The sequence below is a fragment of the Lepus europaeus genome, chromosome 11 (assembly GCF_033115175.1).
Source record: "Lepus europaeus isolate LE1 chromosome 11, mLepTim1.pri, whole genome shotgun sequence".
In the NCBI taxonomy this organism is placed as follows: domain Eukaryota; kingdom Metazoa; phylum Chordata; class Mammalia; order Lagomorpha; family Leporidae; genus Lepus; species Lepus europaeus.
This window is the reverse complement of record NC_084837.1, coordinates 35,827,320-35,854,312: the sequence shown is the minus strand read 5'-3', so window position 1 is coordinate 35,854,312 and position 26,993 is coordinate 35,827,320. Positions and strand designations below refer to the sequence as shown.

The window sequence follows — 26,993 nt, the reverse complement described above, 5'->3', positions numbered from 1 at the left end:
CGCAGTGTCGGTCCCCAAATAATTTTTTTTTTATTTTGGCAGGTAGAGTTAGACAGTGAGAGACAGACAGAGAAAAAGGTCTTCCTTTCGTTGGTTCACCTCCTAAGTGGCCGCTACAGCCGGTGCTGCACCGATCCAAAGTCAGGAGGCAGGCACTACCTCCTGGTCTCCCATGCGGGTGCAGGGCCCAAGCACTTGGGCCATCCTCCACTGCCCTCCTGGGCCGCAGCAGAGAGCTGGACTGGAAAAGGAGCAACCAGGACTAGAACCCAGTGCCCATATGGAATGCCGGCGCTGCAGGCCGAGGATTAGCCAAGTGAACCACGGCACCAGCCCCTCCAAATAATTTTTAAAACCGCACTTTTAACATAAATTATTACTATTTTTACAGACAATTTTTTACTTTCTCCATTGAAGCTGGTATATGAAACTAGCAAATATTCCATTTGTACTTGTTGACTGACTAAGCTGAAAACTACAATAGAGATTAACTACCTCTTTTTGGAGGCATGTTTAACAACTGTCCTGTTGAACGCAAGTTGCCTTTAAGTGAGACAGTTTTACGTGAGCTGCCTCTATAAGACATTAGTCCAACTAAAAATCCCTGTTAATTATTAAACTCTTATGTATTATTTCGATACCTGACACTGCAGATTGAGAACAGAGAGTGTTTGTCCCTGCAGTTAAGCCTACACAGCGATGGAACAATGTAGTTATCAAGGGATTAAAATAAAACAAACAACCAAACTCTTTTTCTTATATTTAGTGAAGAGAGTAGGACATTTCCTGTTTGGCTGGCTTGTCTACAACTTAAACTATTGATTGAACCTCGCTTGGAATTCCTGGCTGCGTGTTTTAGCATGGCGGAACTTGGAGTTCACAGAATCCTTCTTTTGGTTGTTTCTCTGACAAAGTGTCTGGAGGGCACAAAACTGCTGGCAAACCTTAAAAAATGTGGTGACCTGGAATGTGAAAGTAAGTTTCCTTTTTTTCCCACTTCTCTTAAATTCAGGCTCTGAAATCACATAAAATGTTATTGTAGACAAGTGTGAAAAAGATGAGCATTATTATCATTGAGAAATGCTTGAATTATAAAGTATAGCTTGGTATTTTAAAAATTCTGAAAGCTAAGAATTTTGTATTGATATTTAACATAAATACACAAGTGTAGGCAAAATCAGCTTTATATTGAAACATATCAAAAGTCATGATGATGTTAATCCCTATCTCAAAAAAAACCATTAGCTCTCTTACTACTTCTAGAAGATAACCATAATTGATTCATATAAAAAGATATAAGACCATTTGATAGTTCCTTTTTTATAGTAAAAGTAGCATATATTATTTATTTGAAAATTTTTATTGAATTTAATAGTTCTTTATGAAGCCCTTCTACTTTTAGTTTCTATTTCATGGTCAAAACTTTCTGACTCTCATGAGTTTTCTAAAAAAATGTTTTTATTTCAAACCATTACAATTTATTCTGTCTAAATTTACAAACTGTTAATCATTTTTGTGTTCATTTATTATGTAAAAATACTAAAATCACTCAGGGTATAGATATAATTTTATTTTTATCATTGAATATTAAACTTACCAATTATAAAGAGAAACTAATTTCAATTCTTTTTTTAAGAACTTGTTTGATTTTCTATTATTAGCATTGTGGTACAAAATAAATTATATCACAACATATTGGAATTACTTTAAATTCTGTCTTTCCATTATAAGAGTTCTTCCTAATCTGCAACATGCAAAATAAAACTACAAAATATTATTAGGATAAGCATGAATAATTTACAAGTAACATTTTAATAAGTAAGCATATTCCTTAAACTGTTGGATATACAATTTAATGTAGAGAGATGTTTACTGGATGATGTTTATAATAGTAATCTTTCTTTCCCTCTTAACATTATAGCTTCATTTTAATATCCTTATGGCTAGGTACAGAATATGAAAAGAATATATTTAAATTTATATGAATTTATAATGTTATTTTAACTTTAATTGGAAGACTTAATCAAAATGTTTTCTCTTACAAATGTTACTATAATAGTAAATATAATATGTTTATTACTTTCTGTGCTGAAAGGCTGAATCTAGCATATGTGATTCATTTATAATTATCTTATTTTTTAAAGTTTATTTACTTATTTTTATTTACTTGAAAGACAGAGCAACAGAGAGAGAGAGAGAGAGATCTTTTATCTGCTGATTCATTCCCTAATGCCCACAACAGCTAGGGCTGCACCAGGAAGAAGCTGGGAACCAGGAACTCTATCCAGATCTCCTATGTGAGTGGTAGAGAGATCCAAGTACTTGAGCCATCATCTGCTGCCTCCCAGGGTGTGCATTAGTGGGACTCTAAATCAGAAGTGGAGGTAGGGTGTTATCGTGGTATCACAGGTTAAGACTCCCCCTGAGACGGCATCCCATGTGGGCACCAGTTTGAGTACTGGCTGCTCCACTTCCCACCCAACTCACTACTAAAGTGCCCGGGAAAGCAGCAGAAGATGGCCCAGGTCTTTTGGCCACTGCTACCCCTGTGGGAGACCTGGATGGAGTTCTGTGCTGCTTCTTTGGCCTGGAGTAGCTGGCTGTTGCTGCCATTTGGGGAGTGAACTAGCAGATAGAGTGTCTCTTTTTCGTTCTGTAACTCTTTCAAATAAATAAATCTTTAACAAAATAAGTGGAGGTGGGACTTGATTTCAGGTACTCCTGTATGGGATGCAAGCACCCTGGTATCTACTGGCTCCAACTCCAGTCCCCATTAATTGTTATTGAGGGGCTGCTCTGAACTGGATCTGGGGGTGTGGGTTTCTGTATGTAAGAGGAATAAAGTGAACTGCAAAATGAGTGTCTTGGCCTCCAGGATTTTTCTTTTTTGTGAGTGGTGACAAGATAGGTCAAAATGAAACTGTAAATAGGGATACCATAGAGTAAGGGTAATAGACAATGTTGAAATTCAGAGACAAGGGAATAAGAGTAGGCTGGGAAGATTCAAGACACGTCATTGAGAAGTAAGATATGGGGGAAGCAAGAAGGGAAGGGAAAGGGCTTCTAGGCTGAGAGAAGAACAGGAAGAAAAGTTCAGAACAAGGATGTTTCAGTGAAAAGAGAGCTGTGTGACGAATTCTCTGATGAGCTAAAGGCTCATTTGCTATATTGAGATGAGATTATTTACCTCATAATCTGTTTTGAGGATTTGATTTTTTTTTTTTTTTGACAGGCAGAGTTAGACAGTGAGAGAGACAGAGAGAAAGGTCTTCCTTCTGTTGGTTCACCCCCCAAATGGCCGCTACGGCCGGCACACTGCGCCGATCCGAAGCCAGAAGCCAGGTGCTTCCTCCTGGTCTCCCATGCAGGTGCAGGGACCCAAGCACTTGGGCCATCCTCCACTGCCCTCCTGGGCCACAGCAGAGAGCTGGACTGGAAGAGGAGCAACCGGGACAGAACCGGTGCCCCAACTGGGACTAGAACCCGGGGTGCCGGCGCCGCAAGCGGAGGATTAGCCTAGTGAGCCGTGGCACCAGCCTTGAGGATTTGATTTTAAAAAAGTAAAAGCCTTATCAAAATGCCTGAAAGTAGTAGGTGCCACAGAGCACATCAATTATCTTTTTCTTCCCTGCAGACTGGAGAATGATAATGATGCATTCCAACATTCTAACAACAAGTAGACAGGCCTGGTGGTAGCCCTGGATCTGGGTAAAGGAATAGAGGAAGGTTCTTTTAAGTAAGGAAGGGGGGTCCCAGTTACGATGCCGAGTCATGAAGCCTAGGTTTGATTTTAGATGCAGTGGGAAGTATATGTAGGTTTTTGAGGCCATAAATGATACAAAGGAATTACACTTGGAAATGTATAGGATGGATTAGAGGAAGATAAAATGGAAGGATGAGAAATGATATTTTAATTTAAAGTGCTTTTTATATGTTTACATAGCTTTAATAAGCAGAGTCCTTGCCATGAGTGATTACAGAGGACCTGACTGTCGATACCTGAACTTCACCAAGGGAGAAGAGATATCTGTTTATGTTAAACTCGCAGGAGAAAGAGAAGATTTGTGGGCAGGAAGTGTAAGTATCGACTCCTAAAAACTGCAGAATAAACGACCAACTTGCACAAGGATATCTATTTTTCATCTTTTTCATTTTAATTTAGTAATTAATTTATTCATTTGAAAGGCAGAGAAAGGGAGAGATAACTTTTTTAAAAATATATTTTTATTTATTTATTTGAGAGGTAGAGTTACAGAGAGAAATGAAGAAAGAGGTCTTCCATCTGCTAGTTCACTCCCCAGATGGCTGTGACAACCAGAGCTGCACCAATCTGAAGCCAGGAGCCAGGAGCCTCTTCTGGGTCTCCCATGTGGGTGCAGGGGTCCAAGCACTTGGGCCATCTTCCACTGTTTTCCCAGGCCATAAGCAGAGAGCTTGATTGGAAGAGGAGCAGCCAAGACTTGAACTGGCACCCATATGGGATGCCAGCACCAACGGTGGAGGCTTAGCCTACCACACCACAGCACCGGCCCTGACAGATATCTTCTATCCTCTTATCCATTCTCCCAGTGCCTGCAATAGCCAGAGCTGGGCCAGGTCAAAGCCAGGAGATTGGAACTCAGTCAGGATTTCACACATGTGTGGCCATTACCAGCTACAACTCTGGGTGCACGTGAACAAGAAGCTGGAATCAGAGGCAGCGCCAGGACTTGAACCCAGGCATTCTGATATGGGACGCCATGTCTTAACAATAGCACCCACTCCATTCACCCCTACTTTGCATACTTAAAGCGACTTAATCTAAGAATTTCAAAGCATTACATAAATATTTAAAATACTTAACATATTTAAACAGAATATTCAGTACAGTGCTGATTTCAAAATTTCTGTAAGAGGTTTTTGTGAAAGCAGTCTAGTTGGGATGGAAGGCTAAGAGAATGCTTAGAAATTATTTCTACAAAGCATGCATTTTTAAATCTTTTCTTATTTTTACTTTTTTTTTTTTTTGACAGGCAGAGTTAGACAGTGAGAGAGACAGAGAGAAAGGTCTTCCTTCCGTTGGTTCACCCCCAAATGGCTGCTACGGCCGGCGCACTGTGCCGATCCGAAGCCAGGAGCCAGGTGCTTCCTCCTGGTCTCCCATGCAGGTGCAGGGCCCAAGCATTTGGGCCATCCTCTACTGCCTTCCCAGGCCACAGCAGAGAGCTGGACTGGCAGAGGAGCAACTGGGACAGAATCCAGCACCCCGACTAGGACTAGAACCTGGGGTGCTGGTGCCACAGGATTAGCCTAGTGAGCTGCGGTGCTGGCCACTTATTTATACTTTTTAAAGATTTATTTATTTGAAGGGCAGACGGAGGGAGACGGAAAGAGAGAGATCTTCATCCGCTGGTTCATTCTCCCAGATGGCCACAATGGCCAGAGTTGAGTGAGGCCAAAGCCAGGAACCAGGAGCTTCATCCAAATCTCCCAAGTGAGTGGCAGGGACACAGGTACATGGATCACTCCACTGCTTTTCTAGGTGCGTTTCTAGGAGCTGGATTGGAAGCAGAGCAGCTGGGACTCAAACCAGCGGTCATATAGGCTGTTAGTGTTGCAGGCTGCAGCTTAACATGCTGTACTGCATATGCATAGCTTTTAAACTAAGAGTTTATGCTTATTTGAAGAAATCTTAGGGGTGCTGATGAAATTACAGGATGGCTAGGCAACCCCAGCCAAATCTTGGTACCACCAATGGTTAAATTTTGGAGAGATTGGTAAGTTTTAATTGACTAGATGAAAAGGCATGTCTGTCTGAGCAAATAAAGGCCTAAGTTGTTATTGAAGAAAGGTTGTTAGTCTACAGAAGCTAAGTTGTGTGAATTTTTTTTTTTGACAGGCAGAGTGGACAGTGAGAGAGAGACAGAGAGAAAGGTCTTCCTTTGCCGTTGGTTCACCCTCCAATGGCCGCCGCGGTTGGTGCGCTGCGGCCGGCGCACCGTACTGATCTGATGGCAGGAGCCAGGTGCTTCTGGTCTCCCATGGGGTGCAGGGCCCAAGCACTTGGGCCATCCTCCACTGCACTCCCGGGCCACAGCAGAGAGCTGGCCTGGAAGAGGGGCAACCGGGACAGGATCGGTGCCCCGACCGGGACTAGAACCCGGTGTGCCGGCGCCGCAAGGCGGAGGATTAGCCTAGTGAGCCGTGGCGCTGGCCTAATGTGTGAATTTTTCATGGGAAAAAATAACAACTGGGAAAGCCCATTATTTGACCCCAAGTCTTTATATACTGACATTCCTGGAAGCTGGAATCATCTTTCTGAATATGTAACAGAGGAAAATTAGTGAGATTTTTGGCTGAACAAGCTTGATATCTTTGCTTATACTATTATGCTTTATGAAGAAAAGATGCTATTTGGGCCAGTGCTGCGACTCAATAGGGTAATCCTCTGCCTGCGGCATCAGCACACTGGGTTCTAGTCCCATTCAGGGCGCCGGATTCTGTCCCAGTTGCCCCTCTTCCAGGCCAGCTCTCTGCTGTGGCCCGGGAGTGCAGTGGAGGATGGCCCAAGTGCTTGGGCCCTGCACCCACGTGGGAGACCAGGAGAAGCACCTGGCTCCTGGCTTCAGATTAGCATGATGCACCAGCCACAGCGCGCTGGCCATGGCGGCCATTGGAGGGTGAACCAACGGCAAAGGAAGACCTCTCTCTCTGTCTCTCTCTCTCACTATCCACTCTGCCTGTAAAAAAAAAAAAAAAAAAAAAAAAAAAAAGAAAGAAAGAAAAGATGCTATGATACGTGATTTTACTCCCATCCTGAACAAAAGCCGATACTTCACTTCCATATTGCATATGCATCAGATTTCTCCCTTGGGTAGCCTCTGTGGTAACAGTCTGAAGGAAAGATTCTATTTGAAATCATTCTTTTTCCTATAAAGGACTGCGTGATTGAAAGTCTGACAGACATGGGTCAGAATTGTTTGCCTGGCTGTTGTAGTTACCATGATTCCTTGCTGCTTAGGGTATCTTAAAAAATGTCAGTGCTTTGGTGCCAGCACTGTGGTGTAATGGGTTAAGCTACTATGGGCACCAGTTTGAGTCCCAGCTGCTCCACTTTGGATCCAGCTCCCTGCTAATGTGCCTAGGAAAGCAATGAAGGATGGCCCAAGTGCTTGGGTTCCTGCACCCATGTGGGAGACCTACATGAAGCTCCTGGCTCCTGGCTTTGGCCTGGCCAAGTCCTGGCTGTTTTTACTGTTTGGGGAATGAGCCAGCAGATGGAAGACCTCTCTCTCTCTCTCTTTCTCGATCTCTCTCTCTCTCTCTCTCTGTAACTCTGCCTTTTAAATAAATAATTTTTTTTAAGTGCCTGTCTATGTCTTGAATGCATTGGGTATTCAAAGCAGCTGTAAGGAAAATGACACAGTAGATATTATAAGAGGCTAAGAAAGCATTTTTTTCCCAAAGATTTATTTATTTGTTTGAAAGGCAGAGTTACAGAGAGAGAGGGAAAGATAGAGAGGTCCTCCATCTGCTGATTCACTGCCCAAATGGCCACAATGGCTGGAGCTGATCCAGAGCCAGGAGCCAGGAGCTTCTTCTGGGTCTCCCATGTGGAAGCAGGAGCACAAACACTTGGGCCATCTTCAGCTGCTTTTCCAGGCCATTAGCAAGGAGCTGAATTGGAAGTGGAACAGCTGGGACTCAAACAGGCACCATATGAGATGACAGCACCGCAGGCAGAGCTTAAAATTCTATACCACAGCGCCGGCACCTAAGAAAGCATTCTTTCCTGTTACTGTATGTGAAAATAACAGTCCCACACAAACGCAGTGTTAAATGTGTAGGACCAGGGTGAGGTTTCAGGCACACTTAGCTTTGTGCGTTAGGTGTTTAATCCTTGCAGACAGCTGTTTAAGGAAATCACACTGTGTCCAGAAGTAGTCAGTTTCCAAATGGTTGTAGCAGCTGGGGAGCTGAAGAATCACAACTGAGATGTAAGAGACGGATCAGAGAACTAGAAGTTCGCTGTTTAAACAGGAAGAGGCCAAATGGGCTGAGAGTAGTTCTGTGAGACTTCACTCTCAGAGGGCATCCTGTATGTGTTTGAACTGGGTTAAGGGATTTTCTGTTTCCAAGTTAGTCCCAAAAAAAGTCAAACCAGATTCTTCCTGGAGAACTCATGGACCTTTACCATCCCGACAAATCCATCTTTGGCTCTTAAACTTGTGCCTGATTTTGATGCTCTGAAAACAAGGAGTGTGTTGCAGCTTCACATACCTTAGCTGTTGCTACCATTGCCTTCTATTTGGATATCCTTGGTTTACTATTATAAATCTGTGGTCCTTCTGGGCCAGGAAAGTCATTAAAGGACAGAAAAAGGAAAAGAAAATGGCTATGGGGCTGGTTTTCCTTCTGATATTTAAAACGGTGACATTTTACAGTTCAGCCCTCTGTTCTCTTAATTCTCTTTATTCTCTTTGAATAAAACAATGTGGTTTCACTCACTTTCTTTTAGATGGTAATTGACTGCCTGTTAATGTTTTGTGATGTGAAGTAGATGAAAGCCAAGGACAAGGGGCAAAATCAGTCTCAATAGTTATCATTGCCTTGATCTCTCTTCCTTGATAATCTTTATTCATCATTTTGATAGAAAGGGAAGGACTTTGGATATTTTCCCAGAGATGCAGTCCAGATTGAAGAAGTGTTCATATCTGAGGAAGTTGAAATACCAACTAAAGTAAGTAAACTCATTTTTCACTGTTAATTTGATTTAAAATGTTTTGGCTAAGATAGTTTTCCTTAGTACAAGTGCCCATGATGATGTATCTTGTAGAGTGAATGCATAAAATGGTTGGTCTGAGGACTTACTCTAGGATTAGTTTGAGTACACAAATAGAATTAGGTAAGACAATTCACAGACAGGCAGTAGAGAGTGGTGGTTAAGAGCATGAATTCTGGGCATGGACTGTGGTCAAAGCCTGACTCAGCCCCTTGTGAACTATATGGCCTTGTATGCCTAAATTTCCACATCTGTCAAATGGGTGTAACGTATCATGTAATGCTACCACAAATTTGCTGAGGAGTCAATGAGTGTATGTTGAGTACATAAAATAGCACTTAGCAAATTTTCTATGTTATATGTCACTACACATGCTACTATTCTACTAGACCAGTATTTCCCACCATGCTCCCAAGGTCTCATATCTGTACAACCTTTTTTGCTGTTAGAGACTAATCAACTTGAAATTTTTCACTTGATGAGAAAGGGAATCAGAAGGCGGCTTTTCAATATATGAACTTGATTAATCCATTGAATTCAGTTTCCAGGTTAAGCCACTGTAGCTTAAATGAGGTCAACGTGAAGTGAGTCTGTCTAGTTCAGCAAACAGTCTATCACTTGGCTCTTTTCCAATACAAACCCTAGGATTAACTGTCCATTTACTGAATAATAATTAACCCTGTCAGCTAGATTTCTGAAACATACCTGGACTGTATTGTCTTCTCTTCATTTCTACTCTGACCACGGCTCTAATTCAAGACACCATCACCTCTTAATTATAATACCACAGTAGCCTTCTGACTGTTCTCCTTGCCTGTACCTGAGCTTCCTTCCCATTCATTTCCCAAAGATACATGGATCTTAAAAAAATCAGGTTATATCACTTTGTTGGTTAAAGCACTTTTATGGTTCTTCAATGGACCTGGCAGAATAATCACTCTTGTAAATGGCCTTGCAGGCCCATATGATCTGCTGCTGTCCCTCTGTCTTGTGCCACTCCCTCCTCAGTCACAGTGCCTCTAGTCAAACTGCCCTTTGGACTGTTCTTAGAACATGCTAACCTCTTTCCCAGCCCAGGGATCCTGGCAGGTTATTTCTTCTGATTGGGAATCTTTCCCCAAGTTCTTCACTTAGCTAATTCCCCCTTATCCTTTTTTTTTTTTTTCTCAAACATTCTATTTATTTATTTGACAGGTAGAGTTACAGAGAGAGAGAGAGAGAGAGAGAGAGAGAGGTCTACCGTTGGTTCACTCTCCAAAATGGCTGCAATGGCTGGAGCTGCACTGATCTGAAGCCAGGAGCCAGGTGCTTCTTCCTGGTCTCCTATGTGGGTGCAGGGGCCCAGGCACTTGGGCCACCTTCTACTGCTGTCCCAGGCCGTAGCTGGACTAGAAGAGGAGCAACTGGGAATAGAACCGGCGCCCATATGGGATGCCGGTGCTGCAGGTGGAGGACTAACCTAGTGCACCACTGCGCTGGCCCTCCTCCTTATCCTTTAGGTCACATCAATGTCCCCAAGGAAACTTTTGGAGGTAATAGATATGTTTATTACTTGTATTATAACAATGGTAACACCAGGGCATATACTTGTCTAAACTCACCAAATTTGGTATACCATAACTGTTGTAGCTATCTGGGGAGTGAACCAGCAAATGGAAGATCTTTCTCTACCTCTCTCTGTAACTCTAACTTTTAAATACATACATACATACATACATACATACATACATACATAAATAAGTACATAAATAAATCTTTAAAAAAAGAAAGCAGAATTGGGCAGAGAAGTTGAACGGTCGATATACCACAGAGCTGTCCTGAGTAGAGGCAAGGGAGTTGGGCCTTTTACCCCTGAATTACTGGCTGCATCTGGTGAGTTTAACTTTGGGCTTGGTTAAGCTAGTGTTTATTAGAGACTATTACTATTCTAAGCATTTGACTCATTTAATCCTCACAACACTCTGCTGACACTCTGCATAGGTGGGTCATATAGTTTACCCAAGGTCAGAGAGCTAAAAGGCGGTAGGGTCAGAAGCTGATCCCAGAAGGTTTGACTTCAACATCTGTTTTAATCACCTACCATATTGCAGTGTCAAAGATATATGAGTACTGTAAAATTGCAATTCTGAAGTTTATTCTTCAAACATGTGAACTCTTCTTTTATTTCATATTGGTAATATTCAAACATCAGCACACACCCACTATTTCTAACAGTCCAAGTTTTTTCTAAGAAATTTTTTGAATTTTATTTATTTTTAAATTTTTAATTAGTTTTAAAATAAATTTTTGTTTTTTTATTATTTTTTAAAAGATTTTATATTTATTTTGAGAGGTAAAGTTACAGACAGAGAGAAGGAAAGAGAGAGAGAAGTCTTCCATTTGCTTGTTCACTTCCCAAATGGCAGCAACTGCCAGATTTGGGTCAGACCAAAGCCAGTAGCCAGGAGCTTCTTCTGGGTTTCCTATGTGGGTGCAGAGGCCCAAGCGTTTGGGCCACCTTCCACTGCTTTCCCAGGCCATTAGCAGAGAGTTGGATCAGAAGAGGAGCAGCTGGGACGTAAACTGGTGCCCATATGGGATGCCAGCGCCACAGGTGGAGGCATAGCCTACTATGCCAACAGTGCCAGCCCTAAATTTTTAATTAGTTTTTAACAGATTCAATATAGTTCATAGATACAATTCTAAGAATATTTAATGTTTGCTTTCTCTTCTCCTTCCCTATCTCCCTCCTACACTCCTTCCCTCTCCTTTTCTTTCTCTAATTTTTTGAGATAACATATTTTTCTTTGGACCCTGAAATAAGTTGGAAAATTCATCATCTGTACTTAACACTTGGAAAAAAAGTGTGCATTAAAAGCATGCAGAGTGAAGATTTTCTTCTTTTGATTTCTGTAAGAAAGTGAGGGACTCTACATAAGTTCTTTACATTTTGGCAGATCTGTGCAGATAAAATAGGCTCCTTATATTACACATTTTCTCCTGACTGGCACTGTGGCTCTGTAGCAGTGATGCAGTCTTCCAAGAAGGACTGAATATACTCACATGTTGGTCTTTCATCAGAGTCCTTCTTCAACACAGATTTATCAGTTCATAGAGGGATCTGGACAGCCCCAGGGGCAGAGCATCCTGTATTCTCGTCTCATCTGCCCAAGCACTCCCCAATTCACCATACCTGAATACGGCACTCTGCCCTTTGTTACCAGTTCTATATGTAGAATTACGAATGACCATATGCCAGACTTTATTGTAAATTGGCTACAGAGTGCTGCCTCAGGAGCTGTCCTTTGCTTTTTTCCCCAGAAACCTTTTATTTAAGGAATACAAACTTCACGCATTTCATAAACACAACTTGAGGAACATAGTGATTCTTCCCACTGTACCCGCCCTCCAATCTGCACTCCCAACCTTCTTCTTCTTCCCCCTCCTATTTTTTACTTATTTACTTATTTTTTACTAAGATCTATTTTCAATTAACTTTATTTATTTATTTATTTAACAGATAGAGTTAGACAGTGAGAGAGAGAGAGAGACAGAGAAAGGTCTTCCTTCCGCTGGTTCACCCCCCAAAATGGCCGCTATGGCCAGCGCTGCGCCGATCCGAAGCCAGGAGCCAGGTGCTTCTTCCTGGTCTCCCATGCGAGTGCAGGGGCCCAAGCACCTGGGCCATCCTCCACTGCACTCCTGGGCCACAGCAGAGAGCTGGACTGGAAGAGGAGCAACTGGGACTAGAACCCGGTGCCCATATGGGATGCCGGCGCCGCAGGCAGAGGATTAGCCAAGTGAGCCATGGCGCCAGCCCCTCAATTAACTTTATACACATAACATTAACTCTGTACTAAGCAAAGTGTTCAACAAATAGTATGAAAATAAAAACTGTTCCTCAACAGTCAAGACAAGGGCTGTTCAAAGTCATCACATCTCCAAGTAGGAGCTGTCCATTTGATTGAAAATTTTGCACCTTGTCCTGCTGTGTATTCATTGTCTTTAATTAATCTTGCTAAACCAAAATCTGCTATTTTGCACATAAGATCTTCTACAAGAATATTAGCAGCTTGAAGATCTCAGTGAATATAGTTCATGCTTTCAATATATGCCATACCATCAGCGAACTGAGCAGCCGTATTAAGCAGTTGTGGAAGCTTCAAATACTTTGCATCACCTTCCTTAAGGACATCTAATAAGCTCCCTTTTGGCATAAATTCAGTGACAGGGTAAATTGCTTCTTTAGAAGCAACTGCATGTAGCAGAACAAGTTTATCATGTCTTAAAGTTTTCATTATCTGAGCTTCTTGAAGGAAAGCTTCTGGCATCACGGTACCGGGTTTTAGTGTTTTGATTGCTGTTTTTGTGGTCCCGTTCCATGTTCTCATCGATACTTCACCAAAACATCTTTGTCCTAGCTTAACTTCTTGTCTCAATGATTCTCGAGGAATTTCCCAAGCATCTTTTGCTAGACTTTGAATCTGTGATTTCACAGTTGGACACACAGCTGTTAACTGGTGACATAAACCATCAGCATGTTCTGTGTAGTATTTCACCAACTTTTGAAAAGTATCAAATTTTGTGCTCTGGCTGTAATGTAGTATTAACCATTGTCAAGTTTTCTAATTTTGTAGTGTTTCACATTATCATTCTTTTATTCTCACCAGTCAGGAATAGAGAGGGAATGAGCACATTTAGTACTTTCACTTTCTCTTACTAAAAATATACCTTGTTGGTTTCCAGGATTCAGAAGTAATCTTTCAGCATCTTTTCTCCACATTTTGCCAAAATACTATTCTTATGCCTGAATGGAATCCGTAGGCGCTCTGTAGTTGCTGGGATATAGCCATTCTTTCTTGTAGCAATGGATCATTTTTCCCACCAGTCTCCTTCTGTATTGTTAATTATTGGAAATCTTTCACCATTTTTTTTAAAAAAAGATTTATTTATTTATTTGAAAGACAGAGTTACACACAGAGAGAGAGGCAGAGAGAGAGAGGTCTTCCATCTGCTGGTTCACTCCCCAAATGGCCACAACGGCCGGAGCTACACTGATCCGAAGCCAGGAGCCAGGAGCTTCCTCTGGGTCTCCCACATGGGTGCAAGGACCCAAGGACTTGGGCCATCTTCTACTGCTTTCCCAGGTCATAGCAGAGAGCTGGATTGGAAGTGGAACAGCCAAGACTTGAATTGGTGTGCATATGGGATGCCAGCACTGCAGGTGGCAGCTTTACCCGCTATGCTACAGCACTGGCTCTTCACCTTTCTTTTTTTTTTTTTTTTTAATTTTAACATTTTTTTTTTAAATTAAGGGCTATAAAAATATCCAGAAAGATAAATAAATATGAGGCAATAATATGTGTCCTAATATGAAGAACTTTCTTTCACTGCATTGTTTCCTTTCACAATGGCCTTCAAATCACAGGAGGCAGCGATTCCGTGCCATTTCCTTTTCTTTATTACACGCTGCAGATTTCTGAATCAGTATCCCGCCCTTAGTCTTCTCATTTAGAAATCAAGTACATTTTCAGTCAATTATTTAGAGTGAGCGTATTTTTTTCTGTTCCACGAAGAGGACTCTTTTGTTCACCACTGGATCGTAATGCATTAGAGTCAGCTTCTCCCGCAGCCGGCTCCTCTTGGTGTTGAAGGAGAAGCCCGTGCCCGCCTGGCTGATCATTCTCACCAGAATGGTTTTTGACTTGCTCTTGGCAAAGGAGACCGCTGAGAGGAACATGGCGGCAGCTCCCGTGCAGACTCCATACCGGCCCGAAGGCCCGCTACTGACAACTGCTTCCGGGGCACGGGGCGGCCCCGGAAGTGTATCTTCACCTTTCTTTAATAAAAGTCTTTAATAAAAGTCTGAAGCTCTAGCTTCACCATCAGATAAGGGCACAAATACAGTTACACCACCTGTTAAACCAGTAAGATATGAACCAGTAGGATTGGCACCACCAAGAATGAGGAAGAAGCTCCTCCAAAGAGTCACCTCTGCAGACCCTCCCAGTGGTATTATGGAGAGACTGTTGACTTGAACCGACGCTCCCTTTGCCGAAGATGATGGTGCACTTGCGGTGTGATCTGCTCCATGATGTCTGGCACCCTACTGACAGGCTCTGGAGGGTTCTCAGTTTTGTATTTAATGTCTGGACTTTTGTTTTCTTTACTTCTAATGCAGCCCATTATCAAATCTACAGAGACCGCCCTCTGGCTGTGCTCTCACCAGGCGCTGCTGCGGCTGTGCTGCTGCTGACAAAGACCCAGGTGGTGGCTGCTGGGCTGCAGACGGGGAAGAGGCCAGCGGGCCCTCTACCTCCAAGTCCTGGGGCAACCTGAGGCAGCAACGGGGACAGAGCTGGCCTGGACTTGTCGCTTAGCTTGGTGCATTCTTAAGAAATATGAGATTTTGGGCCGGCGCCGTGGCTCACTTGGTTAATCCTCCGCCTGCGGCACCTGCATCCCATATGGGCGCCGGGTTCTAGTCCCAGTTGCTCCTCTTCCAGTCCAGCTCTCTGCTGTGGTCTGGAGAGGGCAGTGGAGGATGGCCCAAGTGCTTGGGCCCCTGCATTCGCATGGGAAACCAGGAAGAAGCACCTGGCTCCTGGCTTCGGATCAGTGCAGCGCCGGCCATAGTGGCCATTTGGGGAGTGAACCAGCAGAAGGAAGACCTTTCTCTCTGTCTCTCTGTCTCTCACTGTCTATAACTCTACCTGTCAAATAAATTAAAAAAAAAAAAAAAAAAGAAACATGAGATTTTTTTTGGAAATATGCAGGGCTTTTTATCATAGTTTATTTGTGGAATATTTCTCTGTTCTCAAATTTTATCAACTATTTAATAACAAGCCATAACATAAAGGGATTTTTATTTAAGTTTATATCATTAACCCTGGAAAGCAATTGTGTTACAAAGCCTTTGAGATGAGATCTGAGCTTTATTTTTTGCCATGTTGTTGAGCTGTTGTGTGTTCTTGGGACTATCACAGTCAACTATTTTAAATGATTATTGAAGAAATAAGGAGTACATTTGTGTCGATCACCCTTTTATTCTTTTTAGGAATCTGACTTTCTTTGTCTTCTTGGAGTAAGCTACATGTTTGAAAATGAAGATAATGAGTTAAATGATAATAGTGAAAATATATATCCATATGAAGAAGATGATGAACAAAAATCTTATGTATATGAAAATGACTTCCAGTTAGAACTTGGCTTTTATGCAACTTCTGAAAGTACTTTGTTTGAAGACCAATTGTCAGCATCAGAGGCTCCTGAAGATACCAGAAGCATGAGCAAATCCAAAGAGTGGGTAGAAGTAGAAGCTGAAAGTCTGGGACAGGATCATATTCCGCAAGTGGATCATGTCATCCTGCCCTCAGCCGTGCCCGAAGGAAAGGGGTGGTTTGGGTTGGGAAAAGAACATGCTGAAGAGATGTCTTTTGAATCAACTATTGAACCCACACAAGAAAGCTCACTTCTAGGTAGAAAAATAGCAATGGAAGATGAGAATGAGAGAGAAGAATTGAGGAACAGAGATCTCCAAACAGAACACACACAGGAACCTGAATCAGAATTTGATTCAGTGCCAAAGGAACAGTCTGAACTAGCATCTGAGTCAGAGCACGTTCTTAAACCGCCAGATACTGGGTGGTTTGGTGGTGGATTTACAAGTTACTTAGGTTTTGGAGATGAGGATACAGGGCTTGAAGTATTGCCCAAAGAAAGCAATCCACCACTACAGGATGTCCCCAGTTCCATATCATCCATTGAAGAATCCACAGTTCCATGTATAGAAATATTACCAGAAAAAGAAGATGCAATTATTAATGATAGCTCCATTCTCCAATCAAGTTGGTTTGATTATGGTTTTGGTATGTTAGGCTTTGCATATGCCAGTGAAGATAAAATCAAATCAGATGGTGGACAGCATGAGGGAGATACTGGGGGAGATGAACATGAACGTCCTCTAGCAAGTGACTTTGACCCTGGTAAGGAACAAGAAATAAAAATGATAAACAGTATAGAAACGGAAGATCAAATAAATGAAAGAGTCTTAGAGGAAACCGATCATTCTGATACTTTGCCATATTTTAAAAAGTTCTTAAATAATTTTGGCAACCCTTGGAGCTCCCAGAAGATTCCAAAGGAAACAGAATTGCAATCTCCACAACAGACACTGGATCAAAAGAATGTAGTTGCAAATGATGAAACAGAAGAATTTTCAGTTGAAAATTACCCCACAGGTAATACGCAAGTTATGTTGAAAAGCAAATACAGTCAATCAGGTTGGTATGAAAATATCCATAATACATTTTATTTCTAACATTATTTATTTTTATAAGTACAAATCAGTTGAAAAAATTCAGCAATTCATGTTTTTTATTTTTTCTAAAGATTATTTATTTGAAAGGCAGAATTACAGAGAGACTGTGAGAGAAGGAGAGAGAGCAAGAGAGAGAGAGAAAGAGAGAGAGAGAGAGACAGAGAGACAGAGACAGAGAGAATTATCTTCTATCTGCTGGTTCATTATCCAAATGGCTGCAACAACCAGCGCTGGGCCAGGCAGAAGGTAGGAGCCAGGAACAACTTCTGCATATCTCATATGGGTGCAGGGGACCCATGTACTTGGGCCATCTTCCATGGCTTTCCCAGGTACATTAGCAGGGAGCCAGGTCAGAAGTGCAGCAATTAGGGACTCAAAGCAGCATCCATATGGGTTGCTGGCATTGAAGGTGGTAGCTTAACCCACTGTGCCACAATGCTGGTCTCTACAATGTTTTTCAAAATAACTCAATAATCAACAACTATCCTTTTGTCAATTTATGCTTTACTCTGGAACTTAGAGCTTAATATTATAAAGTCAAACCCTGAGAGTATGTTGGGGAGTGTTTGGCCTAGTGGTTAAGTTGGGATGCCTGTATCCATTCTCCATGTTGAGAATGTCTGAGTTCAAGTCCTGGCTATCCCACTTGTGATTTACAGCTTCCTGATAATGTGCACCCTGGGGAATAGCAGGTGATGGCTCCAGTAGCTGGGTCCCAACAACCCAGGTGGAAGAGCTAGGTTGAGTTCTAGGCTCTTGGCTTCAGCCTAGCCCAGGCTCAGCTAATTTTTGTGTGTGTGTGTATATATGTGTGTGTGTGTGTTTTGACAGGCAGAGTGGACAGTGAGAGAGAGACAGAGAGAAAGGTCTTCCTTTGCCGTTGGTTCACTCTCCAATGGCCACCACGGCTGGCGCACTGCGACCGGCGCACCATGCTGATCCGAAGGCAGGAGCCAGGTGTTTATCCTGGTCTCCCATGTTGTTTATCCTGGTGTTTATCCTGGTCTCCCATGGGGTGCAGGGCACAAGCACTTGGGCCATCCTCCACTGCACTCCCGGGGCACAGCAGAGAGCTGGCCTGGAAGAGGGGCAACCGGGACAGAATCCGGCGCCCCGACTGGGACTAGAACCCGGTGTGCCGGCGCCGCAAGGCGGAGGATTAGCCTGTTGACCCACGGCGCTGGCCCAGCCTCAGCTATTGCAGGCAGTGAGTGGGGAAGTAAACCAATGGATAGGACCTCTCAGACTCTGTTTCTCTTTGATTCTGTCCCTCTGTATCACTCTGCCTCGCAAATAAACAAAACAAAATCCAAAATGAAAGTGAAATGTTGGAGATGTATTTTTTTAAAGATTTATTTATTTTTTCGAAAGTTAGAGTTACACAGAGAGAGGGAGAGAGCGAGGGAGAGGGAGAGAGAGAGAGAGAGAGAGAGAGAGAGGGTCTTCCCATCCGATGGTTCACTCCCTAGTTGGCTGCAACAGCTGAGCTGCGCTGATCCAAAGCCAGGAGCTTCTTCTGGGTCTCCATGTGGGTACAGGGGCCCAAGGACTTGGGCCATCTTCTTACTGCTTTCCCAGGCCATAGCAGAGAACTGGATGGGAAGTGGAGCAGCCGGGTCTCAAACCGGCACCCATACGGGATGCCAGTGCTTCAGGCCAGGGCGTTAACCCATTGAGCCACAGCGCCAGTCCAAGAAGATTTTAAGGTGTTTTTTTTTTTTTTTTTTTTTTTTTTTTTTTTTTTTTTTTTTACAGGCAGAGTGGATAGTGAGAGAGAGAGACAGAGAAAGGTCTTCCTTTTGCCGTTGGTTCACCCTCCAATGGCCGCCGCGGTAGGCCTGCTGCGGCCGGCACACCGCGCTGATCCTATGGCAGGAGCCAGGTGCTTCTCCTGGTCTCCCATGCGGGTGCAGGGCCCAAGGACTTGGGCCATCCTCCACTGCACTCCCTGGCCACAGCAGAGAGCTGGCCTGGAAGAGGGGCAACCGGGACAGGATCGGTGCCCCGACCGGGACTAGAATCCGGTGTGCCAGCGCCGCAAGGCGGAGGATTAGCCTGTTGAGCCACGGCGCCGGCGATTTCAAGGTATTTTACCTGTTTTAATTTCATCAAAGTGTTACATGTGAGAAGGTTTAACAATTTAAATAGTGCTGCCTTATTTTATGAAAGCAATTTCTGTTTCCTTTGTCTACCTGTACTCCCACATTCTTTTTTTAAAAAAAAGATTTATTTATTAATTTGAAAGAGTGACAGGGAGCAGGGGTGGGGGAGCTTCTATCTGTTGGTTTACTCCCACCAAATGGCTGTAGAGTTAGGAGCTGGCATTGTGGTCCAACAGGTAAATCGCTGCCCGTGGTGCCAGCATCCTGAATGGGCACCAGTTTGTATCCTAGCTGCTTCACTTCTGATCCAGCTGCCTTCTAATTAATGGCTTAGGAAAAGCAGCAGAAGATTGCCTAGGTGTTTGAGGCCCTGCCACCTACATGGGAGGCCTGGAAGAAGCTCCTGGCTCCTGGCTTAGGCCTGGCCCAGCTCTGGTCGTTGCAGATATCTGGGGAGTGAACCAGCAAATAGAAGATCTCGTTCCCTCTGTCTGTTCCTCTCTCTCTGTAACTCATACTTTCGGTTAAAGAAATAAATCTTAAAAAAGAAAGAAAAAGAAAGGTAGAGTTATAGGAGAGAGGAGAGAGGTCTTCCAATCCATTGGTTCACTACCCAAATGGCTGCATCAGCTAGAACTGGATTGGGATGAAGCCAGGAGCCTGGAACTCCATCCCACTCTCCCATATGGGTGGCAGGGGCCCAACCACTTGGGCTATCTTCCAGTGCTTTCCCAAGTGCATTAGCAGGGAACTGAACTCAAAGTAGAGTAGCTGGGACTCGAACCAGTGCTCATATGGGATGCCAGCCTTGTAGGTGGCAGCTTAACTTGCTAACTTGTTGTGCCACAATACCAGTCCCAAGAACTTATTTTTTAAATTATGAATATTTTAAAATTTACTTGAAAGGCAGAAAGGAGGGGAACAAAAAGAGAGAAAGGCCCCCATATATTGGTTCATTCCCCCAAAGCCCACATTGACCATGGCTGGGCTGGGCCAAAGGCAGGATCTGGGGACTCAATCCACATCTCTTGCATGGATGTCAAGGACCTGTCTACTTGGGACATCGCTGCTGCCTCTTAGGGTCTGCATTAGCAGGAAACTGAAATCAGGACTCCCAGCCTGACATTGAAACTAGGAACTCCAGTGTGGCACAAGAGTATTAACTAGTGTCTTACACTTCTAGGCTAATTCATGAATTGTAACTGAATTTGAGGACCTTTTGTAAGAATAAAAAGTGAACTAGGGGGCCGGCGCCGTGGCTCAACAGGCTAATCCTCCGCCTTGGGGCGCCGGCACACCAGGTTCTAGTCCCGGTCGGGGCGCTGGATTCTGTCCCGGTTGCTCCTCTTCCAGGCCAGCTCTCTGCTGTGGCCCGGGAGTGCAGTGGAGGATGGCCCAAGTGCTTGTGCCCTGCACCCCATGGGAGACCAGGATAAACACCTGGCTCCTGCCTTCGGATTAGCACGGTGCGCCAGCCGTGGTGGCCATTGGAGAGTGAACCAACGGCAAAGGAAGACCTTTCTCTCTGTCTCTCTCTCTCACTGTCCACTCTGCCTGTCAAAAAAAAAAAAAAAAAAAAAAGTGAACTAGGGGTCAGGGCTCTGTGGCATAATGGGTAAAGCCACTGCCTACAGTGCCAGCATCCCATAGGGACACTGGTTTGAGTCTTGGCTGCCCCACTTCTGATCCAGTTCCCTGATAATGGCTTGGGAAAAGCAGTGGAAGATAGTCCAAGCTCTTGGGACCCTGCCCATCCACATGGGAGAGACCTGGAAGAAGCCCAGGCCCTGCCATTGCGGCCATGTGGGGAACAAACCAGCAGATGGAAGATCTCTCTCTTTCGTCTGTGTCTCCTCTCTCTCTCTAACTCTGACTTTCAAATAAGTAAATCTTAAAAAAAAAAGGAAAGGTATATCTATATCTAATATAAATCTTAAAGTTTAGGCATAGTTTATGTGTAAAAATATCTCAAAACTATGATCAAATATTATTCATTTACAAATATATTAATTTTCCTCATAATGCAGTTTAAAACAGGATTCTAAGATAATAAATATAGTCACATATAAAACTGAATATTGTTATCAAATTGACCTATTATCCCCTAATGGTATTAAACATTCTCATAGATCACTATTTGAGTCCTGTATTTACAAAAATCCCCATTGTATTCATATTTTGACTTGATTACTCTTTTTAAATGTTAATGTCTACAGGAAGTTTTATTAAATTACATGTATTTGCTCAATTGGGTCTTCCATTTTTTAAACAATATTAGGTGACATCATTAAAGTGCTGTGTTAAGAATCATAAACTCAGAGTAAATTGAATAATTTAATTGCCACTTAATATTTTCAACATTAAACTGAGGGGGCCAGTGCTGTGGGGTAGCAGGTAAAGCTGCTGCCTGCAGTGCCAGCATCCCACATGGGTGCTTTTTCTAGTCCCGGCTGCTCCACTTCCGATCCAGCTCTCTGCTATGGCTTGGGAAAGCAGCAGAAGATGCCTCAAGTGTTTGGGCCCTGCACCCACGTGGAAGTTCTAGGCTCCTGGCTTTGGATTGGCCCAGTTATGGCCATTGAGGCCATCTGGGGAGTGATCCAGCAAATGAAAGACCTCTCTCTCTCTGCCTCTGCTTCTGCTTCTCTTTAACTTTGTGTTTCAAATAAAAAAAAAAACCTGATTTTTTTAAAATGCTTATTTCCAAAAGTAAGAGAAATATATCCCACAATTCACTTGAATAATGTACTCCAGGACAGGGCTATTTATTTATTTATTTTTTCATTAAATATGTATTTTATTTATTTGAAAGGCAGAGTTAGAGAGAGAGAGAGAGAGAGAGTGAGAGATAGAGAGAGCGATCTTTTATCTGCTGGTTCACTTCCCAAGAGGCCACAACAGTCCTGAGCTGAGCCAGGCCGAAACCAGGAGCCAGGAGATTCTTCCAGGTCTCCCACATGGGTGCAGGGGCTCAAGTACTTTGGTCATCTCCTGCTGCTTTTCCCAGGCCCTGAGCAGGGAGCTGGATCAGAAGTGGAGCAGTTGGGGCTTAAACTGACACCCATAGTGGCTTTACCTGCTGAACCACAATGTCAAAGAAATTTTAAAAATTCTTATTTATTTGAGAGGCACACACACACATACACGGGGGTGGGGGTGGGTATCTCTCCCATCCGCTGATAAACTCTGCAATAAGCCAGGGCTGTACCAGGCCAAAGCCAGGAGCTGGGAACTCAGTCTAGGTGACAGGGACCCAATCAGTTGGACCATCACCTGCTGCCTTGTAGGGTGCACATTAGCAGGAAGCTAGAGTCAAGAGCAGAGCTGAGACTTGAATCCAGGTGTTCTGATATGGGATATGGGCACTCCAAGTGGCATCTTAACTGCTAGGCAAAAGGCCTGCTCCAGAAAAGGACTAATTAAAACTTTTTAAAAAATTTTTTGATTATTCAGTTCAATCAGATGATCAATTTAAAACTATGTTTGCAATTAATGGCTATTTTGACATGACGTGGATATAAGTATATGATGCAACATTACAAATGTGGCAAATTTTGACCTATAAATGTTTTGAATTTTTACATTAATTTTAAATCCTTTCTTAAAAATGAAAAAAGGGAATATTTTATTTCATTTTTTAGAAAAGATGTATTTATTGTTTGAAAGGTAGAATGTCAGAGAGATATGTATACACACACACACACACATACACACACAACTTCCATCTGCTGGGTTAGTACCCAAATACTTGCAACCACCAAGGCTGGCCAGGCTGAAGCCAGGATCCAGGAACTCCATCCAGATTTCCCACATGGATGGCAGAAACCCAAGCTCTTGGGCCATCATCTGCTGCCTCCTAAGAACATTTAGCAGGAAGCTGGATTGCAAGTGGAGTGTGGACTTGATCTCAGACACTCTGAGAAGGGATGCAGATATCCCAAGGGGTGCCTTAACCTGCTGTGTCACAATGCCTGACTCTTGAGTAATCTTTTTATTTTTTAATAAAAATTTATTTATTTATTTGACAGGTAGATTACAGACAGTGAGAGGGAGAGACAGAGAGGTCTTCCGTCTGCTGGTTTACTCCCCAAATGGTTGCAATGGCTGGAGCTTTGCTAATCCGAAGCCAGAGAGCTGGATTGGAAGAGGAGCAGCCGGGACTAAAACTGATGCTCATATGGGATGCCGGCACCGTAGGTGGAGGACTAACCTACTGCGCCATGGCGCCAGCCCCCATTGAGTAATCTTTTTAAAATGAAGTTTGTGAAAAGGTTTTCAAATATGGACAGAGGTTGTAGAACAGTGGGTTAAGCTGCTGGTTAGGATGTCTGTATCAGAGTACTGATTCAAGTCCCAGCTACTCTGCTTCTGATCCAGCTCCTTGTTAATGCACCTGGGAAGCAGCAGATTATGGCCCAAGTACTTTAGTTCCTGCCACCCACATGGGAGACCTGGATGGTGTGCCTGGCTCCTTGCTTTGGCATGGCCCTGGTTGTTTTTGCCAGTTAGGGAGTGAACCAGCTGAAGGAAAATCTCCCTGTCTCTGTCTCTCTGCCTTTCAAATAAGTAAATAAATATTTTTGAAAGAAGAGATGTGCATACATTTTCATTCTAAATTTGAACTCAGGCACATTATAGTTTGTTTAAAGATTGAATATGTAGGAGCCAGCACTGTGGTGTAGTAGGCTAAGCTTCTGCCTGGGGTGCTGGAAAACCATATGGGCGCTGGTTCTAGTTCTGGCTGTTCCTCTTCTGATCTAGCTCTCTACTGTGGCCTGGAAAAGCAATAGAAGATGGCCCAAGTCCTTGGGCCCCTGCACCCACATGGGAGACCCAGAAGAAGCTCCTGACTCCTGGCTTTGGATTAGCCTATCTCTGGCCATTGCAGCCATTTGGGGAGTGAACTAGTGGATGGAAGACCTTTCTCTCTGCCCTCTCTCTGTAACTCTATCTCTCAAATAAAAAGAAATAAAATCTTAAAAAAAGATTTAATATGTAGCATCAAAGTAGAACAATCAGGAACATTTTACTTAAATCTCTATCAGCATTATTCTATTGAAATACAAAAGAAAATTAACGTTTTCCCTAGACTAATGATCACTTTATCAGTTGGATAATATGGATTTTTACCTAATAGAGTAGATTTATATGGTTTCTTTAAAAAGCAGAGCGATAAGATTTATAATTTCTTAAGTTCCCATTCAGTAATTTATGATACTTTCATCTTATTGAAGCAGTTTATGAACTCAGGAGATCACCAAACTAAGGAAACACTAATCTTATGTGAAGTTTTAGCTTTGACAGCCACATTGATAGAGAAGAAATGACTGTAGATAAAATTTAGTATTGATTTCAATTTGCTTTCTTAACACAGCCTTATGCTGTTTTAGGTCTGAAAGCGAAAATAATCATGTAACTGTGTATACTCATGGCAGCATATATTTTACCAACAGTTAATGAGAATATCTTGTTGCTATTTTTATATTCTATTTATAATATCAGTATTTTCCCTCTACCAAGCCAACACAAACATTCTAAATGTCATTTTAATCTGGTGAACACTTAAAAAAATGATTTCTAAAATAAATTGACAATTACTGGAATATCTTAGGTAATAGTGTCAAGAATATATTTTAGAATATATTTCTAAATGTTTTATACAATACATTCTGGTGGATTATTAAATAACACAATATACTCTAAAATGTAAAATATCTTATAAATGCTAATAGGAATAACTTCCTCCAAGAATGTCTTCCTCCAAAATTTTAAATTGATATAAGGGTATATTTATTGTAGGACTTTAAAAAGCTTCTGTTTATTTTTCTTTTAATACACTCCCTGAACAATATATGATACTATATATAATAATACACTGGACTCGGAATCAGGGGGAAACAAAGATTGGCATTTGGAATTAAAGAATCTTCAAAATAACAATGTATGACATTTGATTGGCATCTTATCATTTTTGAAGTTGTTCCCATCCAAACAATAGGGATACCTTTCTGTGCAAATGGCTAACGGTTTCTTTTTCTTTTTTTTTTTTCTTTTTTCTAATAAATGATATACTACTAGTGTCTTTTTTAAAAAAGATTTATTTATTTGTTTATTTGAGAGGTAGAGTTACAAACAGAGGGAGAGACAGAAAGAAAGGAAGAAAGGTCTTCCTTCCGTTGGTTCGCTCCCCAAATGGCCTCAACTGCTGGAGCTGAGCCAATCCAAAGCCAGAAGCCAGGTGCTTCTTTCTGGTCTCCCATGCGGGTGCAGGGCCCAAGGACATGGGCCATCTTCTACTGTTTTCCCAGGCCATATCAAAGAGCTCCAGAAATGGAGCAGCCGAGACTTGGAACTGGCGCCCATATCGGATGCTGGCACTGCAGGCGGCGGCTTTACCTGATAGGCCACAGCGTTGGCTCTGACAATGTCTTTCATATCTGTAGTGCATATTAGCAAACATTTGTTGTAGATGTATGTGGCCCAGTAGACTAGATCTTGGAACTGGAAATTATTTGCTGTAAGTTCTATTACCTTTCTTTGTGAAAAAGCTTTTGTTCTATTTATTAAATAGAATTATCTGTCAATATCAAGTAACCTGTAGGTACTAAAAATAATTTTGGCCTTTTCAACTCTTTGGTTCTGTAACAGATAAGGTTCAAAAAATCTATTTTATTGATTTTCTTAAAAGACAGGGAGATATATATATATATATATATATATATTTCCAGTTGTATTTAGCTATCATGCTTTCTTGGGTAGCAAATGTAACTAACAGTAACGAAATTTTATTGTATTGTTTTTAGCCATAAGCTTATGTAATAAAACAGAGTTGGTGATGGCTGTGCTACTGTTCAGTTTTATTTATTTTTTAAATATAAAGAGACTTCAAAAAGTTCATAAAAAACACAGATTATCTTTTCATTCCATTTTCCACAAACGTTTTGAAGTTCTCTAGTTTTTTTTGATGAAAAGGCAATGTAGAAAATAGAATTGTTGACAGGTTTTGTAACTCTTCCCTGGCCAAGGAATAAAGGAAAGTCTTTGTGGTAGGCTGAATAAAGTCCCTTCAAAGATGTTCATGTCTTAACTCTCAGACCACGTGACTATCTGAGGAACGACTGTTGTTAATGTGCTTAAGGATCCTGAGGTGAAGATTATCCTTTTGGGCCCAATAAAATAACACATTTCCTTCTAAGTGGATGGCAGGAGGGGAGGAGGAGACAAATATTAGAAGATGCTACACTGCTGGCTTTTTTTTTTTTTTTTTTACAAGCAGAGTGGACAGTGAGAGAGAAAGAGACAGAGAGAAAGGTCTTCCTTTTTGCCATTGGTTCACCCTCCAATGGCCACTGCGGCCAGCGGGCTGTGGCCGGCGCATCACACTGATTCGAAGCCAGGAGCCAGGTGCTTCTCCTGGTCTCCCATGGGGTGCAGGGCCCAAGCACTTGGGCCATCCTCCACTGCCTTCCCGGGCCACAGCAGAGAGTTGGACTGGAAGAGGGGCAACCGGGACAGAATCCGGCGCCCCGATCAGGACTAGAACCCAGTGTGCCGGCGCCGCAGGTGGAGGATTAGCCTATTGAGTCGTGGTGCCGGCCACTGCTGGCTTTAAAAATGGATGATAGTGCCATGAACCAAGAATGGTAGGAGGCCCCAGAACAGAGAAAAGAAAAAAAAAAAAATGCCAGTTTCTTGGTTTTAGGACTCCTAACTTCTGGCACTTCGAGAGAATAAATTTGTATTCTTTAAGACAGTAAGTTTGTGAGAATTTATAACATTGGTAGGTTACAATTTATGTTTCAGTAATTCTTTCTCTAATGAAGTGTCTCAA

The 26,993-nt window shown here is 42.5% G+C and overlaps 2 protein-coding genes and 1 pseudogene across 6 annotated transcripts in view; 1 reads left to right on the top strand and 2 right to left on the bottom strand.

The window, feature by feature from the left end:
* Window positions 1-663: 663 nt before the first annotated feature.
* MIA2 (MIA SH3 domain ER export factor 2) overlaps window positions 664-26,993 on the top strand; it is a 121,736-nt gene continuing 95,406 nt past the window's right edge. For 4 of the 5 annotated variants that reach the window (XM_062205229.1, XM_062205226.1, XM_062205227.1 and 1 more), the window contains exons 1-4: window positions 664-975; window positions 3,944-4,077; window positions 8,633-8,719; window positions 15,798-17,022. In XM_062205229.1, coding sequence (XP_062061213.1) covers window positions 861-975; window positions 3,944-4,077; window positions 8,633-8,719; window positions 15,798-17,022 — 1,561 coding nt within the window. In that variant the 5' untranslated portion in view covers window positions 664-860. The remainder of the gene's footprint in view (window positions 976-3,943; window positions 4,078-8,632; window positions 8,720-15,797; window positions 17,023-26,993) is intronic. The other variant, XM_062205230.1, reaches the window with a different exon arrangement.
* LOC133769404 (tyrosine-protein kinase Yes-like) lies at window positions 11,727-14,926 on the bottom strand (annotated as a pseudogene).
* LOC133769403 (large ribosomal subunit protein bL33m) lies at window positions 14,059-14,545 on the bottom strand. The gene has a single exon (XM_062204610.1). It carries the CDS (start codon window positions 14,478-14,480, stop codon window positions 14,283-14,285), a length of 198 nt encoding a protein of 65 aa, XP_062060594.1. The 5' UTR covers window positions 14,481-14,545; the 3' UTR covers window positions 14,059-14,282.

Excerpts from the sequence above, each read along its gene's own strand:
- LOC133769403 (XM_062204610.1), bottom strand. The coding sequence starts at position 14,480 with ATGTTCCTCTCAGCGGTCTCCTTTGCCAAGAGCAAGTCAAAAACCATT.